The sequence below is a fragment of the Thalassophryne amazonica genome, chromosome 15 (assembly GCF_902500255.1).
Source record: "Thalassophryne amazonica chromosome 15, fThaAma1.1, whole genome shotgun sequence".
NCBI classification, from domain to species: Eukaryota; Metazoa; Chordata; class Actinopteri; order Batrachoidiformes; family Batrachoididae; genus Thalassophryne; species Thalassophryne amazonica.
The window spans coordinates 2,056,516-2,080,821 of record NC_047117.1 but is presented as its reverse complement, the minus strand read 5'-3'; the positions used below and the strand labels follow the sequence as shown (position 1 = coordinate 2,080,821).

The 24,306-nt window shown below is 43.8% G+C and overlaps 1 protein-coding gene across 1 annotated transcript in view; it reads right to left on the bottom strand.

Annotated features, from left to right (window-relative positions):
- The window catches only part of ttbk1a (tau tubulin kinase 1a), a 123,123-nt gene extending 100,136 nt beyond the window's left edge, over positions 1–22,987 (bottom strand). The window contains 7 exon segments of the mRNA XM_034187653.1: positions 1,978–2,177; positions 2,279–2,385; positions 2,442–2,580; positions 3,629–3,702; positions 3,791–3,938; positions 17,515–17,673; positions 22,854–22,987. Of these exon segments, the coding sequence (XP_034043544.1) occupies positions 1,978–2,177; positions 2,279–2,385; positions 2,442–2,580; positions 3,629–3,702; positions 3,791–3,938; positions 17,515–17,673; positions 22,854–22,856 (830 nt within the window). The 5' untranslated portion in view covers positions 22,857–22,987.
- Positions 22,988–24,306: the final 1,319 nt, after the last annotated feature.

Here is a 24,306-nt window from a genome sequence, read left to right as displayed (position 1 = left end):
ACCTAACAAAAAGACAGGAGGCAGAGCTGGAGGTGGCAGAGCTGAAGATGTTGAGATTCTCTTTGGGAGTGACAAGAATGGACAAGATTAGGAATGAACATATCAGAGGGACAGCTCAGGTGGGACGGTTTGGAGACAAAGTCAGAGAGGTGAGATTGAGATGGTTTGGACATGTGCAGAGGAGGGACCCAGGGTATATAGGGAGAAGGATGCTGAGGATGGAGCCACCAGGCAGGAGGAGAAGAGGGAGACCAAAGAGGAGGTTCATGGATGTGCTGAGAGAGGACATGCAGGTGGTTGGTGTGACAGAGGAAGATACAGAGGACAGGGTGAGATGGAAACGATTGATCTGCTGTGGCACCCCCTAATGGGAACAGCCGAAAGACAAAGAAGAAGAGCATTATTAGTTCTTATTACTATTATTGTTGTTGCTATTATTATTATTAATATATAAATAAAAATAAATTTAAAAATATTACAATTTGTAATACACTTGACTCTTTTATGACAACAAACGCTGAGCCATTAATTATTATACAGAAAACAAATGCACACAAACATGCCGAGATGCGAACAGCTTAATGCTAACTTTAACATCGAAAACACCATATGGGACGCCATATGGGAAAACGCCATATGGGACCAATGCTAACGCATTTTAAGTTATAAAATACATCTGTCAACTGTTTCAGAAGAACATAACAGGTCAGTTTAACATAAAAAAGGTAACTATTACTCAGACATATGCTCTTTAGGGTTTTAGCGGGAAAAATTAAGATAAAGTGAAATAAAACAAAGAACCAACGAAGCAGCACATCAAAGCACTGCTTCATTGGTTCAAGGTTCAAAGCAAAGCCGCGCTGCAGAAACGGATGATTTTAGACCTGCTGCAGCGCCTGTAATCAATGTAGAGAAATGATCATTTTCCCGACAAACACCCCCAAAAACAAGATACACTCTGAAGAACTGATAAGGGAATTGTTAAGCAAAAAGGTTATCGATGTCGGTGGATCGAATCATTTCTTAACGATACCCAAAAAGAACCTGTTCCCGATACCCATTCCTAGTCACAGGTCACCTGTCTATCTGTCCATCACCCATCTGTCACAGGTCACCTGTCCATCTGTCCATCACCCATCTGTCACAGGTCACCTGTCCATCTGTCTCTCACCTAAGATAATTTAAGTATCTTATCTTGGAAAGAATCAAGTTTATCCCACAACGAGGAAAATCACTAGTTGTAGCACTAAGTTATAAATAAAAAAATATTTACATTAAAGAAAGGTGACTAAAGTATACTGACATGTTTGCTGGTGGGTGCATAAATAGACACACGACCAAGGAGGACACATCCAGGCTGGACAAACTGATCAGGCGGGCTGGCTCTGTGGTTGGCATGAAGCTAGACTCTGGTGACGGTGGCATAGAAGAGAACACTGGACAAACTGCTGGACATTCTGGATAATGCCAGTCAGCCTCTGCACACTGAGACCAACAGACTGAAAAACTGTTTTGTCCCTCAGACAGTAAAGTAAAGTTTGCAATATAAATACTGGTCAGTATTGGTTTACTGGCTCCTACTGTTGCTGTCCTTCCCGTCCTCTGTCTTCCTTGTACAACTCCTCACTCAGAGGGAGGAGGAGTAACAGGAAGACAGAGGACGGGAAGGACAGCAACAGTAGGAGCCAGTAAACCAGTACTGACCAGTATTTATATTGCAAACTTTACTTTCACTTCCGATACTCTGTGTGCATCTTACCCTGTGTGCTGCTATATAATGCTGCTGAGTGCGTCATCCCAAGGGATCAATAAAGTTCTATCTAATCTAATCTAGTTAATAGTACAAAATCAGCAGGTGGTTATGGTGCTAAAACATTTTGAGGTATTATACATTCTGACTGCCCGTTGGAATTAATGACCTGCGGAGGCACTCTGTTTTGCACAGAGGGTTCAGCAGTCTGTTACTGAAGGACCTACTTCAGGCCCCCACAGTCCACAAAGTTGGTGATGACCTTCCTGTACTCCAGATTGTTTCCCTCAGACACATGTCCAACGATGGCTGTGTCATTGGAAAACTTCTGGAGGTGACAACTGTCCGTGCTGTAGCTGAAGTCTGGTGTGTACAGTGTGAAGAGGAAGAGAGAGCACTGTGCCCTGTGCGGCCCCTGTGCTGCACACTACCACATCAGACATACAGTCACAAAACCTCACATACTGTGGTCTGTTGGTGAGGATGTCACCTGTCCACGTGTCTGTCACCTGTCCACATGTCTGTCACCTGTCCACATGTCTGCCACAGAGTGAACATGTTCTGCTGTCCACATGTGATGATGTTCACCTGACTAAAGACATTTTTAGGATGACCTGCAGACCCTTTCTGGCCACCTGTCACATGTGGGACCAGAGACATGTTTGTGCCGGAGTCGGTGCTGGTCGTACCGGTTTGATGTCACGGTGCAGGAAGCCCACAGAGTGAATGGCCTCGATGGACTCCAGGATCTGCTTGCCAAGCCGCAGGGTGGTGCTCATGGTGAAGGTGCCCCTGGGCTGACTCCTCCGCAGGTCTGCCAGATTACGGCCCTGAAAGCATGCAGGAATTCATCCAGTTACAGGACACGAGAAGCCAAACCCCCTTTTAGGGTGACTGCCAATCAGAGGTTATGGAAGACTGAAATGTGATCAACATTTGTAAGATTAAAACGCATTAACAGAAACGACTTTAACTCTAAGAGCCTGATGGAGATCACAGACTGTGATAAACTGAGTGGGCTTTGCAAATGTTTGTGCGTTGGGGTGGAAACAATTTTGTGGGTGATTTACTGAGATAATCACACATATGACAGCAGGCAGAAACGTGACGTAGTCAGTCGTATGCAAATGTGGATTTTGTGCGTGTTAATGGGTGTAAGCACCAAATTAAATACAATCAGCCACTTGCAGTTGTGAACCACATGCTTCATTATGTGCAAACTCTGCCACATCACCGAGCGTGTTCACGTGCTGGCAAATAACGGCATTTAAGCAAACTGGTTAATAATAACACTTTGTCCTGCCAGTGGAATACACACAGACAGCTGAGCACTCAGACAGCTGTGCTCGCAGACAGCCGTGCCCGCAGAGCACGCAGACAGCAGAGCACGCAGACAGCAGAGCACGCAGACAGCTGAGCACGCAGACAGCAGAGCACGCAGACAGCTGAGCACGCAGACAGCTGAGCACGCAGACAGCTGAGCACGCAGACAGCTGTGCTCGCAGACAGCCGTGCCCGCAGAGCACGCAGACAGCAGAGCACGCAGACAGCAGAGCACGCAGACAGCTGAGCACGCAGACAGCTGAGCACGCAGACAGCAGAGCACGCAGACAGCAGAGCACGCAGACAGCTGAGCACGCAGACAGCTGAGCACGCAGACAGCTGAGCACGCAGACAGCTGAGCACGCAGACAGCTGAGCGTGCAGACAGCTGAGCACGCAGACAGCTGAGCGTGCAGACAGCAGAGCACGCAGACAGCTGAGCACACAGACAACTGCCTGATGAACCCAGTATCCGACCAGCCAATCACAAACTCCACCATAAACAGGACCAGAGCCTGACACGGAATAACCGGCAGCGGGTCCTGAGCTGACTCACCTGAAGCTGCATCACTACATAGTTGAATTTATCGTTTCTCCCACAGCCAATAAACTTGCAGACATGGTTCTTACCTGAAGAAGGAAAAATCATCAGACTGCTGGCTTCATGTCATCACTGATGTTCAGGAGCGACAAACGCATGAGGTGTGTCTACACTCACCCTGTAGCTTCTTCAGCACTGCCACCTCCATCTTTAGCACCTGTTTGGGCTGCTGGGCCGACTCCACCTTCAGCGCCACATTCTCCCGCGTCAGCAGATCTAAAGCCTCGTAGATCTCCCCAAACCCGCCTCCGCCAATCTTCTTCAGCTGGGACCCACGCGCAAGCACGTACGCGCGCGTACACACACACACACACACACACACACACACACACACACACACACACACACACACACACACACGTGCCCACGCACACAAAAGCAGCATAAACAACTTCTCACAAAGGTTTGTTGAGTATGAACATCATTTAAAAAGTGAAAAACAAAAAAATTACAAAAAACCTTTTCAAGAGAAATAAAAGGTCTTTTTGCAAAAATTTTATAACATAAGATCAACAATAACCACGAAAACCAAATGTTGTTTTTATACTCAAAGTTGAGTTTATACTCAAAGTTACTCAATGCCTACATTAGCATTAGCGCACTGCATAAGCACCCCCCACCCCACCAGACTTTGGCCAACACCAGTTTACCTTCAGGTCCAACAGATCCACAGACCACGTGGCCTCTATCACTCTCAGCCACACTGAAAGCCCCAAAACATACATCAGGAAGCTGTTTGTTGATGTTAGCTCGGCATTTAACTCCATCAGTCCCAGCCAACTGGCCACCAAACTGCAGACACTGCAATTCAATTTCAATTTCATTTCATTTATACAGCACCAAATCACAACAGAGTTGCCTCAAGGTGCTTCACACAAGTAAGATCTAACCTTACTAACCCCCAGGAGCAAAAGCGGTAAGAAAAAACTCCCTCTGAGGAAGAAACTTCAAGCAGACCAGACTCAAAGGGGTGACCCTCTGCTTGGGCCATGATACAGACACAAATTACAAAACAATTCACAAAACAAATATACAGGAAATGCTGTTGGTGCACAGGCCAGGAGGGTCGCCAACACAAATACCACACCCATCTCTGGATGAAGCTGCACCTCAAACAGAGAGAAAAAAAAAAACAGAATCAGGCAATAAAAACAAGAAAAACAGGAAATACTAAGGTGCTCGCCGACAACTAGCCCTAAGCTTCACTAAAAGACCCAAAATTTAAGTAAAGTTGAGGCCGCGGCCCGCTCAGTTTACTAATAAAATAAATTAAAAGATTAAAAATGTAGAACTATACTATGCCATTATGCTAGCCATATGAAATGGAAAATAAGTGCGTCTTAAGTCTGGACTTGAAAGTCTTCACAGAATCTGATTGTTTTATTGATGCAGGGAGATCATTCCACAGAACAGGGGCATGATAAGAGAAAGCTCTGTGACCCACAGACTTCTTATTCACCCTAGGAACACAAAGTAGTCCTGCACCCTGAGAACACAGAGCCCGGGCCGGTACATAAGGTTTAATTAGGTCAGCTAAGTAGGGAGGTGCCAGTCCATGAACAATTTTATAGACTAGTAGCAGAACTTTAAAATCTGATCTCTCTGGGGCAGGAAGCCAGTGAAGAGACGCCAAAATGGGTGTAATGTGGTCGAACTTTCTGCTTCATGTCAAAAGTCTGGCTGCAGCATTTTGAACCAATTGGAGGCCCCTAATGCTGGACTGCGGTAAACCAGAAAATAGAACATTGCAGTAGTCCAATCTAGAAGAGACAAAGGCATGGATCAGGGTCTCAACATCAGCCATAGACAGGATGGAACGAATCTTCACTATATTTCGCAGGTGAACACATGGGAGCACAGCGGTGTTCTGCTGTATCTGTTAGCTGTTTGAACTGAGCTGTTTGAGTTCTTTGAATTAACAGTCTTTTTCAAGACTTTTTTACTTTTTTACTTTTTTTTTTTACTTTTTCACCGTGCTCCAACGCCTAAGGAAGACCTCTAACGGTCGAAGCATCGCGACGGAGCTCTTTTATCAGCTGGCCTTCATCAGCGTTGGCAGGCTAACTAGCTTGCTAACGCTTTCGTTTTTATTTTTGTTTTATTTTTTAGCACTGTTGTCGTGCTGCTCCACAGCTTGCCTAGTGGATTTTTATTTTATTTTAGCACTGTTGTCGTGCGTTACCTGTGCTGCTCCACAGCCTGTCCAGTGGATTTTTATTTTATTTTTTAGCACTGTTGTCGTGCGTTACCTGTGCTGCTCCACAGCCTGTTCAGTGGATTTTTATTTTATTTTTTAGCACTGTTGTCGTGCGTTACCTGTGCTGCTCCACAGCCTGTCCAGTGGATTTTTATTTTATTTTTTAGCACTGTTGTCGTGTGTTACCTGTGCTGCTCCACAGCCTGTTCAGTGGATTTTTATTTTATTTTAGCACTGTTGTCGTGCGTTACCTGTGCTGCTCCACAGCCTGTCCAGTGGATTTTTATTTTATTTTTAGCACTGTTGTCGTGCGTTACCTGTGCTGCTCCACAGCCTGTTCAGTGGATTTTTATTTTATTTTTTAGCACTGTTGTCGTGTGTTACCTGTGCTGCTCCACAGCCTGTTCAGTGGATTTTTATTTTATTTTTTAGCACTGTTGTCGTGTGTTACCTGTGCTGCTCCACAGCCTGTTCAGTGGATTTTTATTTTATTTTTTAGCACTGTTGTCGTGCGTTACCTGTGCTGCTCCACAGCCTGTCCAGTGGATTTTTATTTTATTTTTTAGCACTGTTGTCGTGCGTTACCTGTGCTGCTCCACAGCCTGTTCAGTGGATTTTTATTTTATTTTAGCACTGTTGTCGTGTGTTACCTGTGCTGCTCCACAGCCTGTTCAGTGGATTTTTATTTTATTTTTTAGCACTGTTGTCGTGCGTTACCTGTGCTGCTCCACAGCCTGTTCAGTGAATTTTTATTTTATTTTAGCACTGTTGTCGTGTGTTACCTGTGCTGCTCCACAGCCTGTTCAGTGGATTTTTATTTTATTTTTTAGCACTGTTGTCGTGTGTTACCTGTGCTGCTCCACAGCCTGTTCAGTGGATTTTTATTTATTTTTTAGCACTGTTGTCGTGTGTTACCTGTGCTGCTCCACAGCCTGTTCAGTGGATTTTTATTTTATTTTAGCACTGTTGTCGTGTGTTACCTGTGCTGCTCCACAGCCTGTTCAGTGGATTTTTATTTTATTTTTTAGCACTGTTGTCGTGTGTTACCTGTGCTGCTCCACAGCCTGTTCAGTGGATTTTTATTTTATTTTTTAGCACTGTTGTCATGTGTTACCTGTGCTGCTCCACAGCCTGTTCAGTGGATTTTTATTTTATTTTTTAGCACTGTTGTCGTGTGTTACCTGTGCTGCTCCACAGCCTGTTCAGTGGATTTTTATTTTATTTTTTAGCACTGTTGTCGTGCGTTACCTGTGCTGTTCCACAGCCTGTCCAGTGGATTTTTATTTTATTTTTTACCACTGTTGTCGTGCTGCTCCACAGCCTGCCTAGTGGATTTTTATTTTATTTTAGCACTGTTGTCGTGCGTTACCTGTGCTGCTCCACAGCCTGTCCAGTGGATTTTTATTTTATTTTTTAGCACTGTTGTCGTGTGTTACCTGTGCTGCTCCACAGCCTGTCCAGTGGATTTTTATTTTATTTTTTAGCACTGTTGTCGTGCGTTACCTGTGCTGCTCCACAGCCTGTTCAGTGGATTTTTATTTTATTTTTTAGCACTGTTGTCGTGCGTTACCTGTGCTGCTCCACAGCCTGTTCAGTGGATTTTTATTTTATTTTTTTAGCACTGTTGTCGTGCGTTACCTGTGCTGCTCCACAGCCTGTTCAGTGGATTTTTATTTTATTTTTTAGCACTGTTGTCGTGTGTTACCTGTGCTGCTCCACAGCCTGTTCAGTGGATTTTTATTTTATTTTTTAGCACTGTTGTCGTGTGTTACCTGTGCTGCTCCACAGCCTGTTCAGTGGATTTTTATTTTATTTTTTAGCACTGTTGTCGTGCGTTACCTGTGCTGCTCCACAGCCTGTCCAGTGGATTTTTATTTTATTTTTTAGCACTGTTGTCGTGCGTTACCTGTGCTGCTCCACAGCCTGTCCAGTGGATTTTGATTTTTTTTTTTTTTTTGGCGCTGTTGTCGTGCGTTACCTGTGCTGCTCCACAGCCTGTCCAGTGGATTTTTATTTAGCGCTGTTGTCGTGCGTTACCTGTGCTGCTCCACAGCCTGTCCTAGTGGATTTTTATTTGTTTAGCACTGTTGTCGTGCGTTGCCTGTGCTGCTCCACAGCCTGTCCAGTGGATTTTTATTTTATTTATTTTTAGCACTGTTGTTCGTGCATTACCTGTGCTGCTCCACAGCCTGTCCAGTGGATTTTTATTTTTATTTTATTTTTTAGCACTGTTGTTGTGCATTACCTGTGCTGCTCCACAGCCTGTCCAGTGGATTTTTATTTTTATTTTATTTTTTAGCACTGTTGTTGTGCATTACCTGTGCTGCTCCACAGCCTGTCTAGTGGATTTTTATTTTGTTTTAGCACTGTTGTCGTGCGTTACCTGTGCTGCTCCACAGCCTGTCCAGTGGATTTTGATTTAGCACTGTTGTCGTGCGTTACCTGTGCTGCTCCACAGCCTGTCCAGTGGATTTTTATTTTTATTTTATTTTTTAGCACTGTTGTCGTGCGTTACCTGTGCTGCTCCACAGCCTGTCTAGTGGATTTTTATTTTGTTTTAGCACTGTTGTCGTGCGTTGCCTGTGCTGCTCCACAGCCTGTCCTGTGGATTTTTATTTTTATTTTATTTTATTTTTTAGCACTGTTGTTGTGCGTTACCTGTGCTGCTCCACAGCCTGTCTAGTGGATTTTTATTTTATTTTAGCACTGTTGTCGTGCGTTACCTGTGCTGCTCCACAGCCTGTCTAGTGTCGGATTCCCTGTTTGGGAATCCGCTAGCTTAGCGTAGCTACTAGCTCTTAGCCGTTTTAGCATGGCGGCTTCTCCTGTCTCTCCCGTACTTTTCTGCTCTGGGTGTGAAATGTTTAGTTATTCCTCGGCCTCTTTTAGCAGTAACGGTACTTGTAATAAGTGCAGCTTATTCGTAGCTTTGGAGGCCAGGCTGGGCGAATTGGAGGCTCGGCTCCGCACCGTGGAAAATTCTACAGCTAGCCAGGCCCCTGTAGTCGGTGCGGACCAAGGTAGCTTAGCCGCCGTTAGTTCCCCCCTGGCAGACCCCGTGCAGTCGGGAAGGCAGGCTGACTGGGTGACTGTGAGGAGGAAGCGTAGCCCTAAACAGAAGCCCCGTGTACACCGTCAACCCGTTCACATCTCTAACCGTTTTTCCCCACTCGACGATACACTCGCCGAGGATCAAACTCTGGTTATTGGCGACTCTGTTTTGAGAAATGTGAAGTTAGCGACACCAGCAACCATTGTCAATTGTCTTCCGGGGGCCAGAGCAGGCGACATCGAAGGACATTTGAAATTGCTGGCTAAGGCTAAGCGTAAATTTGGTAAGATTGTAATTCACGTCGGCAGTAATGACACTCGGTTACGCCAATCGGAGGTCACTAAAATTAACATTGAATCGGTGTGTAACTTTGCAAAAACAATGTCGGACTCTGTTGTTTTCTCTGGGCCCCTCCCCAATCAGACCGGGAGTGACATGTTTAGCCGCATGTTCTCCTTGAATTGCTGGCTGTCTGAGTGGTGTCCAAAAAATGAGGTGGGCTTCATTGATAATTGGCAAAGCTTCTGGGGAAAACCTGGTCTTGTTAGGAGAGATGGCATCCATCCCACTTTAGAGGGAGCAGCTCTCATTTCTAGAAATCTGGCCAATTTTTTGGGATCCTCCAAACTGTGACTGTCTAGCGTTGGGACCAGGAGGCAGAGCTGTGGTCTTATACACCTCTCTGCAGCTTCTCTCCCCCTGCCATCCCCCTATTACCCCATCCCCGTAGAGACGGTGCCTGCTCCCAGACCACCAATAACTAGCAAAAATCTATTTAAGCATAAAAATTCAAAAAGAAAAAATAATATAGCACCTTCAATTGCACCACAGACTAAAACAGTTAAATGTGGTCTATTAAACATTAGGTCTCTTTCTTCTAAGTCCCTGTTGGTAAATGATATAATAATTGATCAACGTATTGATTTATTCTGCCTAACAGAAACTTGGTTACAGCAGGATGAATATGTTAGTTTAAATGAGTCAACACCCCCGAGTCACACTAACTGTCAGAATGCTCGTAGCACGGGCCGGGGCGGAGGATTAGCAGCAATCTTCCATTCCAGCTTATTAATTAATCAAAAACCTAGACAGAGCTTTAATTCATTTGAAAGCTTGTCTCTTAGTCTTGTCCATCCAAATTGGAAGTCCCAAAAACCAGTTTTATTTGTTATTATCTATCGTCCACCTGGTCGTTACTGTGAGTTTCTCTGTGAATTTTCAGACCTTTTGTCTGACTTAGTGCTTAGCTCAGATAAGATAATTATAGTGGGCGATTTTAACATCCACACAGATGCTGAGAATGACAGCCTCAACACTGCATTTAATCTATTATTAGACTCTATCGGCTTTGCTCAAAAAGTAAATGAGTCCACCCACCACTTTAATCATATTTTAGATCTTGTTCTGACTTATGGTATGGAAATAGAAGACTTAACAGTATTCCCTGAAAACTCCCTTTTGTCTGATCATTTTTTAATAACATTTACATTTACCCTGATGGACTACCCTGCAGTGGGGAATAAGTTTCATTACACTAGAAGTCTTTCAGAAAGCGCTGTAACTAGGTTTAAGGATATGATTCCTTCTTTATGTTCTCTAATGTCATATACCAACACAGAGCAGAGTAGCTACCTAAACTCTGTAAGGGAGTTAGAGTATCTTGTCAATAGTTTTACATCCTCATTGAAGACAACTTTGGATGCTGTAGCTCCTCTGAAAAAGAGAGCTTTAAATCAGAAGTGTCTGACTCCGTGGTATAACTCACAAACTCGTAGCTTAAAGCTGATAACCCGTAAGTTGGAGAGGAAATGGCGTCTCACTGATTTAGAAGATCTTCACTTAGCCTGGAAAAAGAGTTTGTTGCTCTATAAGAAAGCCCTTCGTGAAGCTAGGACATCTTTCTACTCATCACTAATTGAAGAAATTAAGAACAACCCCAGGTTTCTTTTCAGCACTGTAGCCAGGCTGACAAAGAGTCAGAGCTCTATTGAGCTGAGTATTCCATTAACTTTAACTAGTAATGACTTCATGACTTTCTTTGCTAACAAAATTTTGACTATTAGAGAAAAAATTACTCATAACCATCCCAAAGACGTATCGTTATCTTTGGCTGCTTTCAGTGATGCCGGTATTTGGTTAGACTCTTTCTCTCCGATTGTTCTGTCTGAGTTATTTTCATTAGTTACTTCATCCAAACCATCAACATGCTTATTAGACCCCATTCCTGCCAGGCTGCTCAAGGAAGTCCTACCATTATTTAATGCTTCAATCTTAAATATGATCAATCTATCTTTGTTAGTTGGTTATGTACCACAGGCCTTTAAGGTGGCAGTAATTAAACCATTACTTAAAAAGCCATCACTTGACCCAGCTATCTTAGCTAATTATAGGCCAATCTCCAACCTTCCTTTTCTCTCAAAGATTCTTGAGAGGGTAGTTGTAAAACAGCTAACTGATCACCTGCAGAGGAATGGTCTATTTGAAGAGTTTCAGTCAGGTTTTAGAATTCATCATAGTACAGAAACAGCATTAGTGAAGGTTACAAATGATCTTCTTATGGCTTTGGACAGTGGACTTATCTCTGTGCTTGTTCTGTTGGACCTCAGTGCTGCTTTTGATACTGTTGACCATAAAATTTTATTACAGAGATTAGAGCATGTCATAGGTATTAAAGGCATTGCGCTGCGGTGGTTTGAATCATATTTGTCTAATAGATTACAGTTTGTTCATGTAAATGGGGAATCTTCTTCACAGACTAAAGTTGATTATGGAGTTCCACAAGGTTCTGTGCTAGGACCAATTTTATTCACTTTATACATGCTTCCCTTGGGCAGTATTATTAGACGGTATTGCTTAAATTTTCATTGTTACGCAGATGATACCCAGCTTTATCTATCCATGAAGCCAGAGGATACGCACCAATTAGCTAAACTGCAGGATTGTCTTACAGACATAAAGACATGGATGACCTCTAATTTCCTGCTTTTAAACTCAGATAAAACTGAAGTTATTGTACTTGGCCCCACAAATCTTAGAAGCATGGTGTCTAACCAGATCGTTACTCTGGATGGCATTTCCCTGATCTCTAGTAATACTGTGAGAAATCTTGGAGTTATTTTTGATCAGGATATGTCATTCAAAGCGCATATTAAACAAATATGTAGGACTGCCTTTTTGCATTTACGCAATATCTCTAAAATCAGAAAGGTCTTGTCTCAGAGTGATGCTGAAAAACTAATTCATGCATTTATTTCCTCTAGGCTGGACTATTGTAATTCATTATTATCAGGTTGTCCTAAAAGTTCCCTAAAAAGCCTTCAGTTGGTTCAGAATGCTGCAGCTAGAGTACTGACGGGGACTAGCAGGAGAGAGCATATCTCACCTGTGTTGGCCTCCCTTCATTGGCTTCCTGTTAATGCTAGAATAGAATTTAAAATTCTTCTTCTTACTTATAAGGTTTTGAATAATCAGGTCCCATCTTATCTTAGGGACCTCGTAGTACCATATTACCCCATTAGAGCGCTTCGCTCTCAGACTGCGGGCTTACTTGTAGTTCCTAGGGTTTGTAAGAGTAGAATGGGAGGCAGAGCCTTCAGCTTTCAGGCTCCTCTCCTGTGGAACCAGCTCCCAATTCAGATCAGGGAGACAGATACCCTCTCTACTTTTAAGATTAGGCTTAAAACTTTCCTTTTCGCTAAGGCTTATAGTTAGGGCTGGATCGGGTGACCCTGGACCATCCCTTGGTTATGTTGCTTTAGACGTAGACTGTGTTTCATAATTATTGTATGGCCTTGCCTTGCAATGTGGAGCGCCTTGGGGCAACTGTTTGTTGTGATTTGGCGCTATACAAGAAAAAAGTTGATTGATTGATTGATTGATTGATTGAAAGAAAGCAGTCCTCATAATATTTCTAATGTGGAGGTCAAAGGACAATGTAGGATCAAAAATTACCCCAAGGTTCCTCACTTTGTCAGTGTGATGTATGACACACGAGCCTAGGCTGAGCGTTAACTGGTCAAATTGATGCTGATGTCTCACTGGACCAAGAACCATCATTTCAGTCTTATCAGAGTTTAAAAGTAGGAAGTTTCTAGACATCCAACTTCTCACTGATGCAAGGCAATCTTCTAAGGATTTTATGTGAATGAGATTACCAGCAGTTATTGGCTTGTATAACTGAGTATCATCAGCATAGCAGTGAAAATTAATCCCAAAACCCCCCAATATGTGCCCAAGGGGTGCTATATAAAGGGAGAAAAGCTGGGGGCCTAAGACGGACCCCTGTGGAACACCAAATTTCATGTCACTAAGGTTAGAGGTAGTGTTACTGTACAAAACACAGTGAGAACGACTGGTCAAGTATGACGTCAACCATGCAAGGGCACTCCCAGTAATCCCAAAATGATTTCCCAGCCTATCAAGTAGAATATGATGATCCACTGTATCAAATGCAGCACTGAGATCTAACAGCAACAGAACCGTAGTGGTGCCCGAATCCACTGTAAGCAGAAGATCATTCACCGCTTTAGTGAGAGCCGTCTCTGTGGAATGATATTTTCTAAAAGCAGACTGCAGTGGCTCAAAGAGATTATTCTCAGTAAGATAGTCTACAAGCTGCCGTGACACCACTTTTTCCAGAATTTTAGAGCAAAATGATAGATTTGATATGGGCCGATAGTTTTTCAATACACTAGGGTCGAGATTAGGTTTCTTAAGTAATGGTTTAATCACTGCAGATTTGAAACATTTAGGAACAGATCCAGAAGTTAAAGAAAGATTAATAATTTCCAGCACAGTCGACCCAAGAGTGGACCACAGGTCCTTAAACAGTTTTGTTGGTATAGGATCAAATAAACAGGTTGTGCTTTTTGTTGACGTTATGAGTTTGTCAGCATGCCTAGTGAGATATTCTCAAATTCTGTAAATCTAGGTAGTACCTCAGTAATGGTGCCCACCTCAACAGCAGGGTGTAGTGGCTGGGTTAAGGCATGCTGGGATATGTTTAACCTAATGTCTTCTATTTTCTTCTAAAAGTAATCTAGGAAATCTTGTGCTGTAAAAGGAGAGCGAACTACAGGTGGTTGTCCATGAATAAGTGTTGCCACCGTGTCGAACAGGAACTTTGAGTTATACTTGTTTTTGTTGATCAAATCAGAGTAGTAAGTCCACTTAGTAGCCAGTAATACATGCTTATATCATCACGCCACGCAAGGTGGAATACTTCTAATTCTGAACGATGCCATTTCCGTTCTAGACCTGTTGCTTTATGCTTGAGGTCACGCAGATAATCACTGAACCAAGGTGACTGTGATTTAGGGGAGCGCGGTTTTAACACAGGTGGCGCAATCATGTCGAGTGTAGTTTTGAGCACTGAGTTTAAACTATCCACAAGTCTGTCTACTAATTGGGTATTTGCCAAATGTGAAGTTAAAACATCAGGCAGTCTAGCTTCAAGTTCAGTCTTGGTTGAGGAGTTGATGCATCACTGTAGTGATATATAAGGTTGTTGTTCCACTAACACTGCAGCGAAACTGTAAACTTAAGTGAGTGATCAGAGACCACTGATGTAAGAGGCATGATGTCAATATTCATGACAGCAATACCACGTGCAAGAACCAAATGCAGTGTATTTCCACTAATGTGCATCGAGTCCCGAATGCATTGCCAAAATCTTAATGCATCCACAATTTCCATAAATGATTTGCAGAGGGTATCAGAAGGCTTATTTATATGAACATTAAAGTCACTAATGATCAGAATGTTATCTGCACTTGTTGACAAGTTAGAGATGAACACACCAAATTCATCTAAGAATTCAGAATATGGGCCAGGAGGCCTATATACAGTGACAAAGTAATACGGCTGATTTTTATTCTTCTGACCTTGGCAATGCGTAATATCCTGAGCAGAGCGGAGAATCAGATGCTCAAACGAGTTATATTTGTAACCCCCAACAGCTAATAAGCTAAACCTAGATTTATAAGAGCAACACCCAGGCCTTGCTTCGCATCACGAGGGACATGACTAAATGTATATGCTGGTGGGCAGGCCTCATTTAAGGGGAGGACAGCTGTAGGTTTAAGCCAGGTTTCAAATAACCCAATCATATCTAAGTGATGATCAATAATTAGATTATTAATCAACAATGATTTTGAGGACAGTGATCTTATGTTAATGAGACCCAGTCGAAGGACCTCAGTGGGGTTGACAGTTGAACTGTTTGGATTTAGGGGTGGTTCCAGAGCAGCGTATATAAGATGCCTAGAAGTAGGTTTAGGTTTAAGACATTCCACGCGCGTTGTAGGTAGCAGACACGAAATCTTTGATATTGAACAACCACTGGGCCATCCTCAATTTCAACATCATCCTATGTACTAATGGGTATTAAGTTTGCAAAGCATATCCCTCTGTGATTTTTATAGACAAGTCATCTACGGAAGCAGGCCACAGTCTCAACTTGTTGAATTTCTCTCCCTGCAACTTGGAACCTCCTCTGCCTGTGGATCAAATAGACCCCAGCATGTCATCATCGTCTTCAATACTGGTATTCCTCAGGGCTGTGTTCTGAGTCCTGTCTGGTACACGCTGTACAACCATGCCTCCAACACCCTCATCAAATTTGCAGACAACCATTGTGGGGCTGATCAACAACGATGATGAGGGACCATATAAGGAGGAGGTCCAAGCACCGGCAGCCAGGTGCAGTGACAACCATCTCAACCTCAACATCAACAAGACAAAAGAAATCGACTTCCGGAAGTTGAGGACCACACGGCACTCAGGCCTGAGCATCAATGAGGAAGAAGTGGAGCGGGTCACAAACTTCAACTTTCTTGGACTGTACATCTCAGAGGACGTAGGCTAGACTGTCACTGTTTTAATCACAGAAAAAACTCCGGTTCCACTTTACTCAAATCAGCGAGTATCAGAGTTGAACTTTAATTTGTACCTCTGTTACTGTGCACATCCATACTCCTCTGGGTTTTGAATAGAAATACACTGTGATCAAACGAGACATTTTATCTGATGTGAGTGAAAAATCCGCTGTACAAAATCTGTTATATACGATGTTTATTCCATGGAAAACAATACAAAAACTTTGGGACTTTTTTGTCCGGTGACTGTGAATATCTGGTTTATACAATGACGGTTTAGGTGAGTTTTACTGGACATGGGACTGAACAATAAATTGACCTCTCAAAGCTTTGATGATGAAGTCGCTTCCATCCCACACGCTGACTTTATTTTACCAAATGTTTCTTCTGTTCAGATCTGAAGTGAATCTGTACATCTTGAAGCCCTTGTTGTGTCTATTTGTGCCTCCAAATGCACAACAACCCGACATTTTCAGAGAATAAATAAATAAAATAGCTGATTTACATACAGACACATTAACAGCCAACACTGTTTTGGAACCAAGATGGCACCAGGAGTCACGTGACCTATTTTTTTTCAACTTGTCATGTTGCCACTCTCTCAATTAAGGTACTCTACTGTGAACTTTCCCATCCACCACATTACGTTTGTCCTCAGGACCTGGATGGCAACCACCTTAGAAGGCAGCTGGCTCATCTTAAAATAAACCTACCTGCTGGAGCAGGTGAAATGTGGGTGTGTCCTTGAGCTTCTCCAGCCACTGGAGTCCTCAACACTGAGGCACCAGTATGCTGCAACATGTTCAGAGAAACTCACCATGAGGACAAAATGTCAAAGCTGCCTCATACAACCAGCCCAAAGCGTCAGTCAGGATCAAAACATCTTCACTGAGATGGGATGTGGTGACAGAAGAACTCCCACAATCCATTCAGACGTCCATGCCTGCAGGTCCTCCAGCCTGGATGTCCTACCACGCATCCTGCTCTCTTAATGTTGGTCTAGATTTAATCTTGAAGTGTAGAGGCAGCAGATTTGTGATGAATCCTTCAAGAAGCTACGTTATGTCGGTGGTGGTGTCACAGTCCTGGACATGTCTCTGGACCCGATAGTCCTGAAGATGGTTCCCCCACAAGAACAGGACCAATGTCCACAGTAACACCAAGAGGAGTTGAAGATCAGGTCAATCTGGAGGTTCAAACCAGACTCCAGCAACTCTTACATGACTTTCTTCACTTCCTAATATCCTTCCTTCCTCCCCTCCTGCTTTCTTTCCTTTTTTTGATACTTCCTTTATCTTTCCTTTTTTATTACCTTACATCCTTCACTGATTCCTCTCTTTTCACTTCCTTCCTCCCTTCTTGTAGATTACTAAGGTTGCTGTAAATTCTGCTGAAGTGCCTCTAAGCAAACAGCCTGCTGGCACTGAAGCTCAGCCGAGGCTCTAAACCGATCAGTGAAGTGTGAAGCGCCTGAAGCCTAAACGCTGCGATGTGATTGGCTGTGACAGGAAGTGAGTTGTGTAAGTGCCAAACGCCAAAGTGACCTCAACGGTGGCGCTTCTCCACGTTTAAACGGCGCCTTCACCTGAAGCTGTTTGTGTCTGTGGACAGTCCAGACCCAATAACACGACTGGACACATCCGGTGACACTGGTACACTGACACAGTACCAGTTACTGACTGATGACTAACACTGACCCAACCACGTGCTGACTCACCACTTTCCATCGGTCCTTCACCATGCAGTTTGGCGGCAGGATGTCGGCCTGCTCAGACGTCCCGTTCATGTTGCCGTTGTCCTGGAGGCCGGGCACTAGGCACTGCATCTGCCAGCCAGACAGAACACGAGCAGCTCCCAGCTTAAACGAGCCATTTATCTGAGAGGAGGAACAGAACAGGGAGAGAGTCAGTCAGTGCGCCACTGTGCCGCCACAGCCCGCCGCTGTCGCACACCGGGACGCTGGCAGCAGACCAGAAGCCATTCTTCAGCTGGATCAGGATCAGGCGGCAGGCCGGCGGGGTTACGGGGGACTGATGGTATTTGCAGTGACTGAAGCAAATATATCTGCAGGAAGCAGCGCGAGTCGACGGCTTCTTCCCGACTGCAAGCGGATGCTCGATCGCCCACAACAACCATCAAACATCAATAATGGATCACCACTAGTCTTTATTATTTACAAAATGTTCCAACAGAAATAGGAGGAATAAGCTGTTCCGTTAATTTAACAGATGAGCTTAAAACAAACGATGCATTAACAAACAACTGTGAAACGCAAACATCTGAGAAAAATCACAGAAACTTTTTGCTCTGAGCCACGTGCGGTGATGTTTTTTCTTTTTGACAGCATGCTTGATGACATCACAACAGACCAATCAAAATCAGCCACTACAAAGAACTTCAACACAACAAAAAAAAAATAAAAAACACCCCCCAAAATATAAAAAACATGAGCATTAAAACAAAAACAAATAGTCTGTAACTTAATTTTAAGTACATTAAAGAGAACATAGTTTCTTACTTTTTACAGTAAATGTTAATGACTCATTTAAATTCTAAGATCGCTGATCGCACAACAGAAACATCTTCAGTAATATAGGTTATGAAGTGCGCAGTGATTTAGCAGTGAAGATAAATGTAAGGTTACAAGGTCACAGAGTTTTGACAGCAAAGATCACAGGACGGCACGTAAGGTTACGAGGTGACAGAATGTTGACAAAGAAGATCACAGGACGGCACGTAAGGTTACAAGGTCACAGAGTTTTGACAGCAAAGATCACAGGACGGCACGTAAGGTTACGAGGTGACAGAATTTTGACAAAGAAGATCACAGGACGGCACGTAATTTCACAGAGTTTTGACAGAGAAGATCACAGGACAGCATGTAAGGTTACGACAGCAAAGACCACAGGAGGGCACGTAAGGTTACGAGGTCACAGAGTTTTGACAGCAAAGATCACAGGACGCCACTTAAGGTCACAGAGTTTTGACAGAGAAGATCACAGGACAGCACGTAAGGTCACAGAGTTTTGACAGAGAAGATCACAGGACAGCACATAAGGTTACGAGGTCACAGAGTTTTGACAGCAAAGATCACAGGACACCACGTAAGGTCACAGAGTTTTGACAGAGAAGATCACAAGACAGCACGTAAGGTTAGGAGGTCACAGATTTTTGACAGAGATCATCATCACGGGACTGCACGTAAGGTTATGAGGTCACAGATTTTTGACAGAGAAGATCATCACGGGACGGTACGTAAGATTATGAGGTCACAGAGACTTGACAGAGAAGATCACGGGACTGCACGTAAGGTTACGAGGTCACAGAGTTTTGACAGAGAAGATCATCACGGGACGGTATGTAAGGTTATGAGGTCACAGAGATTTGACAGAGATCACGGGACTGCACGTAAGGTTATGGGGTCACCCTGATGCAGCTGCAATAATCAACACGTCACAAATATATTACAACTAAGACTGAATCGATTGTGTGAGGAAACAAATGACATCAGGTCATGGTCTCAGACCTGTGCTGGTCTCCATGTCGAGCAGAACCAATGAACACCATCTTAGAGATCAAAGTGTGAAATGTGATGACATCCAGTTTTTCAAAGATAAAAGCTGACTGAAAGGTGTGTAAATCTCTGTGTCATCAGCATAGCAGAGGATAATCTGATGCCACAGCGTGCGTCTCCAACATCACAGCATCATGAATGAACAGCTGCAGGAAGAAGATCTTCCTCCACTTCAGTCCATGTCCTTTTGAGCACCACTGCAAAAGCTCAAAACACTATGAGCCAACAAATATCACATCAAGGTTTCACAAATCTACAACTTTCCAGCAACACAGGATCATAAGTTTAACCACAGCAGCATGAAGGCCGGCAGGAGGTGGTCCCGCTACAAACGATCGATTAACTGGTTTCAGCTGACAGGGTTCTAATAATGACCACAAATCCTGAAAAAAAGTCAAGACAGCTCTCATTCTTCAGCCACAGAGAAGCAGACAGGTGACTTCCTGTCGGGTACACTACGTGGTTTTAAAGAGGAACAGAAACGTTTTTTGAGAGTTTGTTTGTGCATTTCTTGGTAAAAATGAAATGTTATTCATACACTTGCAGAATGTTTGAGCACAGTGTAGATGATATTATTTGAATCAAATTTGCTGCTAAATTGACATTTAAATGTCCACTGGCTGAAGTGCGTGAAGGACACTTCCGGCTGATGTCATTGGTTGGGTTCGTCCTCTGCTGGGGAAGAGTGCAGTTTACTGAGTTCGCTCACTGAAGTTCTACTAGTCTCATCAAGAAACAGGTGGAATATGGCAGAAAGCCGTGCATGTTAGCAAAGCCACAAACGGAGGAACAAGGGAGACGATATTTCCTTCCACAAGTTAGTGGTTTTGGTTCTTCTTGTCACTTTGTCCGTGATATTTGGTTGCTAAACAGGTTTATGTTTCCTGCCCGTGTCTGTGTCGTCCGAGGACACACACACACACACCATTGACTTGATGAATGAAACTCAGTCAATAAAGGATAATTGTGTAAAAATATGACATAACTGTCTGGTGATGTTTTAGGAGCCGCGCTGTGCTGAAAACAGCAGCAGCAGCTGGAACACATCAGATCTGTGTAACTTTCAACACTAATATTTGGGAATGTGTGTGTCAGAGTCAGTTTAATACTTTCCTGATATGATTTAATGTTAATTAAATCGATATCCAGGTCAGAATGACATTTTAACACGTATTTTGCAAGTGTTTTTCCATGTGTGTTCAGTCGCGAATCCCCACTGAAAATGTATTAACATCCGGGAGCTTGGTGAATATTTTGCGCGGTCAGGAGGCGTCATGTCGCTGTCCATGAAGGGACGTTGGTGTTTAGTGGGCAGCATTGGGAGTGTGGACTCCAGTAGTCACTTATTAACCTCTTTGTTGGTGCCTCTGGCAGAGAATCTCAGAACGAGGCTCATCTTCCCCCCAACCGGTGACATCACCCGCCTGACCTGCATAAATGGTGCAGCCGGTCGATGTCAAAGCCTCTCAGACCACGACTGAAACAAGGTTTTCTGTAGATGTTTTATGGTCTTTAGTGTTTCTTGAACTATCAAAAGAACATGTTTGTGTTTATTCATGCTATAAATAATCCGTGGGCATTTCTGCTCCCCTTTAACGTAGGCTCTGCTGTGGTGCACCATCCTGTAGGAGGCGATACTGAGTCTGAACACTGACTTTGTGGTTCTCACTCCTTTCACCAAACAAAACCAACCAGCAGCGGCTTAGAGCTAATGTCCGCTCACACGCAGAATTTATGTCTTCACCAAAAGCTTCTTCTATTACAAGGTCAAAGAAATCCTCCGTCTGTGTCCCTCTGTGCTTCTGAAGAAGTCTGGCTCTGTACGGAATTCACATCATTAATGGACAACGGAACAGAACGAGAGGACTCGGGTTTCAGACCCCAGGACGTGGTGACAGACAGCGCGTCCAAACTCACTATCACCTCCTACAGGAAGGCGCACTGTGTGAGGTCATCAGGCTCAGCGTGAACTCAGCAGTGGCTCAGATCACGTTTCCATCTCAATTCAAACCTTTGTGCACTGTTAAAAACTGAAAAGTTAAAAACAAATCAAAATCACTCTGTAATGCTTTTAAGTTTGACTAAACTGAAAAGCAGCTGAGCTGCCTGCAGGTCTGAACTTTTATTTCTATGATCTGGTTGTAAAAACAGATTTTCGTTGCAGAAAATCATTTTCACATCACTTTAATTTGACTTTGTAAGAAAATGTAACTGGCAGCTTGTGTTTAAAGGAGTCCAAATGTCTGACTGTTTTGACAACCGTTTAACTGAAGTCTCCTGGAGGAACTGATCCATCAGAACCACACACGAGGAGCAGAACTCAAACCAGAACTTCATCCTTCAGCGTGTGTCTGAAGCTACGGCACCCGCGAACCAAACTGAAGCTGAGCTACAAACATGTTACCAGTTTCCAGGTCATCGTGATGCATGTCAGTCACCAAACCATGCAAACCTGCATGCAGTGCCACGGCCGTCATCAGTGCATGCATAGCTCAGGCGGGCTGAGGCGCTACAGGACACTGACTGTCATGTTTCCCACCAGGTCTGATGGAGGACTGGGAGGATGGTGAAGCTGGAAGGATGGGGAGGCAGGTTGAGGATGGAACAGCAGCATCCATCAGCGGCATCCATCCTTTTGCACAACAGGACACTGAACGGAAACCAACGGCACACGCTGCTGAGCCACTGAGGGGGCAGGACCACAGCTTTCCCCTGAACGGCTGTTTACATTCTCCAACAGAGTTCAGAACGGGAGACTGTCTCCGTCCCAACTCCTCCACCGGAACAATCTTTAATTTAACGTTACTGGTTGTGCATTCTGCCATGTTAGCTAGCCTTTGGCGTCTTAGGTTGCGTGAAATAGGTGATTCACTTTCCAGGTCTGAACACCAAAATATCAAAATCAACAACAACCCGGATGCATACATCATGAACACTGACAGGTTAAAAAGTCCTGTATGAGGTACTGCCCCCCAGTGGCAAACAAGTATGGCAGATACTCTTATCGTTTGTGCACATTGATAAAAACATGCCGATGCAGCACAGTAGTAAAACCTGAAGAAGAACAAAACAGAGATGAATCGTGACAGGGATTTTGGGTTGTACCTTACTGTTTGCTTTGTATGAGGTCATAAAGATGTAATTGTTCATGTCACTTCATGTGTGAATAATGTGCTCAGTGACATCACGTCAGTGAAGTCCCGTTTCTCAGAGAAATGAGGTGGATGGAGGCTTCGGAGGTCTTTTTGTTCCTGATCAAACTTTGACCACAGAGTTTCTGAGTTCAACGTTGTAAAGTTCTGTCAGTTTGTGAGGGAAAGTCTGTGGTCCAGCTGCAGGTCAGAGACGCACATCCGAATTCTTCTTCTTACCCAAACAGGTTTTTCAGGGGGCGGGGCAAGGGGTTGTGTGCTTTGCCAGAAGCTGGGTTTGCATCATTCCAGGCTAAGTATTAATTTATTTTTCAGCCAGTCAGAGCTCACCATAGTTCTGAGCTCCCAGAAAACGTGACGGCTTACAACAAATCCTGAGCCGGACAAAACCCGTCCTGCGTTAGCCTACAAGCCAAAACAGAGGGCAGACATTAAACAGGACAGGAAGTAACACAGTGATGACGTGGGCGGGGCAGAAGGACCGCATGCAGAAAGCTTTGTGAGAAACAGCAACAGCAAAAAATTAATTAATAAAAAGGTCACTTGGCTCAGTTTGGATCATTCTGATCATCAGAACGTCCAGTGAGAGTGACCATCTCAGCCACATTTAACATACAGCATTTACTCTACTTTGCACTTTATCTTACAGTCACTAGGGGGCAACATCACTCTTCAAAAATGTAAATAAAAATATACACAAACCCTAAATAATTCACATCTTAGGGCCCGGTCACCCGGCGACAGCTGAATGAAGGATAAAAAGTGACAAATTCACAAATGGTCGAGAAAAGGTGGACCAGTGATACTGCACCTTCCCGTCACCGAAAAGCCTGTGAATCAAAAGTGCAAAAAGGAACAAAACAAAACTAACGGAAGAAAAACTAAGTGAATGTGGAACTTGATGCTTCAAACAAAATCAAAATGAAACATTCACGATGACGTGACCGACAGCGGGTAGACCGACTGTAGCCAGCCCCGCCCTCATGTCCATAGCCCCTGCAGGGGCGGGGTTCGGTTGTCTTGAGAACAGGTGAGAGATGTTTGTCTTCACAGTAACACTGTGTGTGCACACGCACACCTGGAACGTGCATGAAGAGTTAAAGTAGTTGATAAAACATTCTTGCCGCTATTGGTTCTGTATGAAAAACGCTGCTTTTTGTCACACATGTGGACGAATCATCAGCGAGGTTGCTACGATCAGCTCGTCTGAGATTTGGTTATTGATCCATTCAGATATCACCAACATTCAGGCACAATGTTGGGCTTGGGAGGTTGGACGAAGTTCAAATGACAGTTAAACGGAACATCAACGTTATGGAAACTACACAAATGATGAGGAGCCATTAAGACAGGAAGCAAAACAGAATACGGACAAACTGAGATTATCGTCGGGATTCCTGCACATTTTTCAACAGTTTGAAAATTCTAATGATGTGCCAGCTACACACACACACAAAAAAAAAACTGGACGACAGTTAAACAAAAGTCAACATAAGTCCAGATTTCTTGCTTCGTTTGGGCTTGGGTGTCCTTCGTTAGTGCCATGTGACCGCAGCTTTACGCTCACCTTCAAAAAGACTCATTACTATGGAACAACAAAAACATATTCAAATGATAAAGGCACGACACACGGACCAAACTGCTGAGTTTAAGAAGTGACATTCAGCACGGTCACTGTCAGTGTTTGTTTCCATAAACACTTCAGATTTTGACTACATGGTGATATTATGACCTCCGAGGCAGAATCAATGCTTCAAGACACACTGGGGGCGGAGCTTCTGAG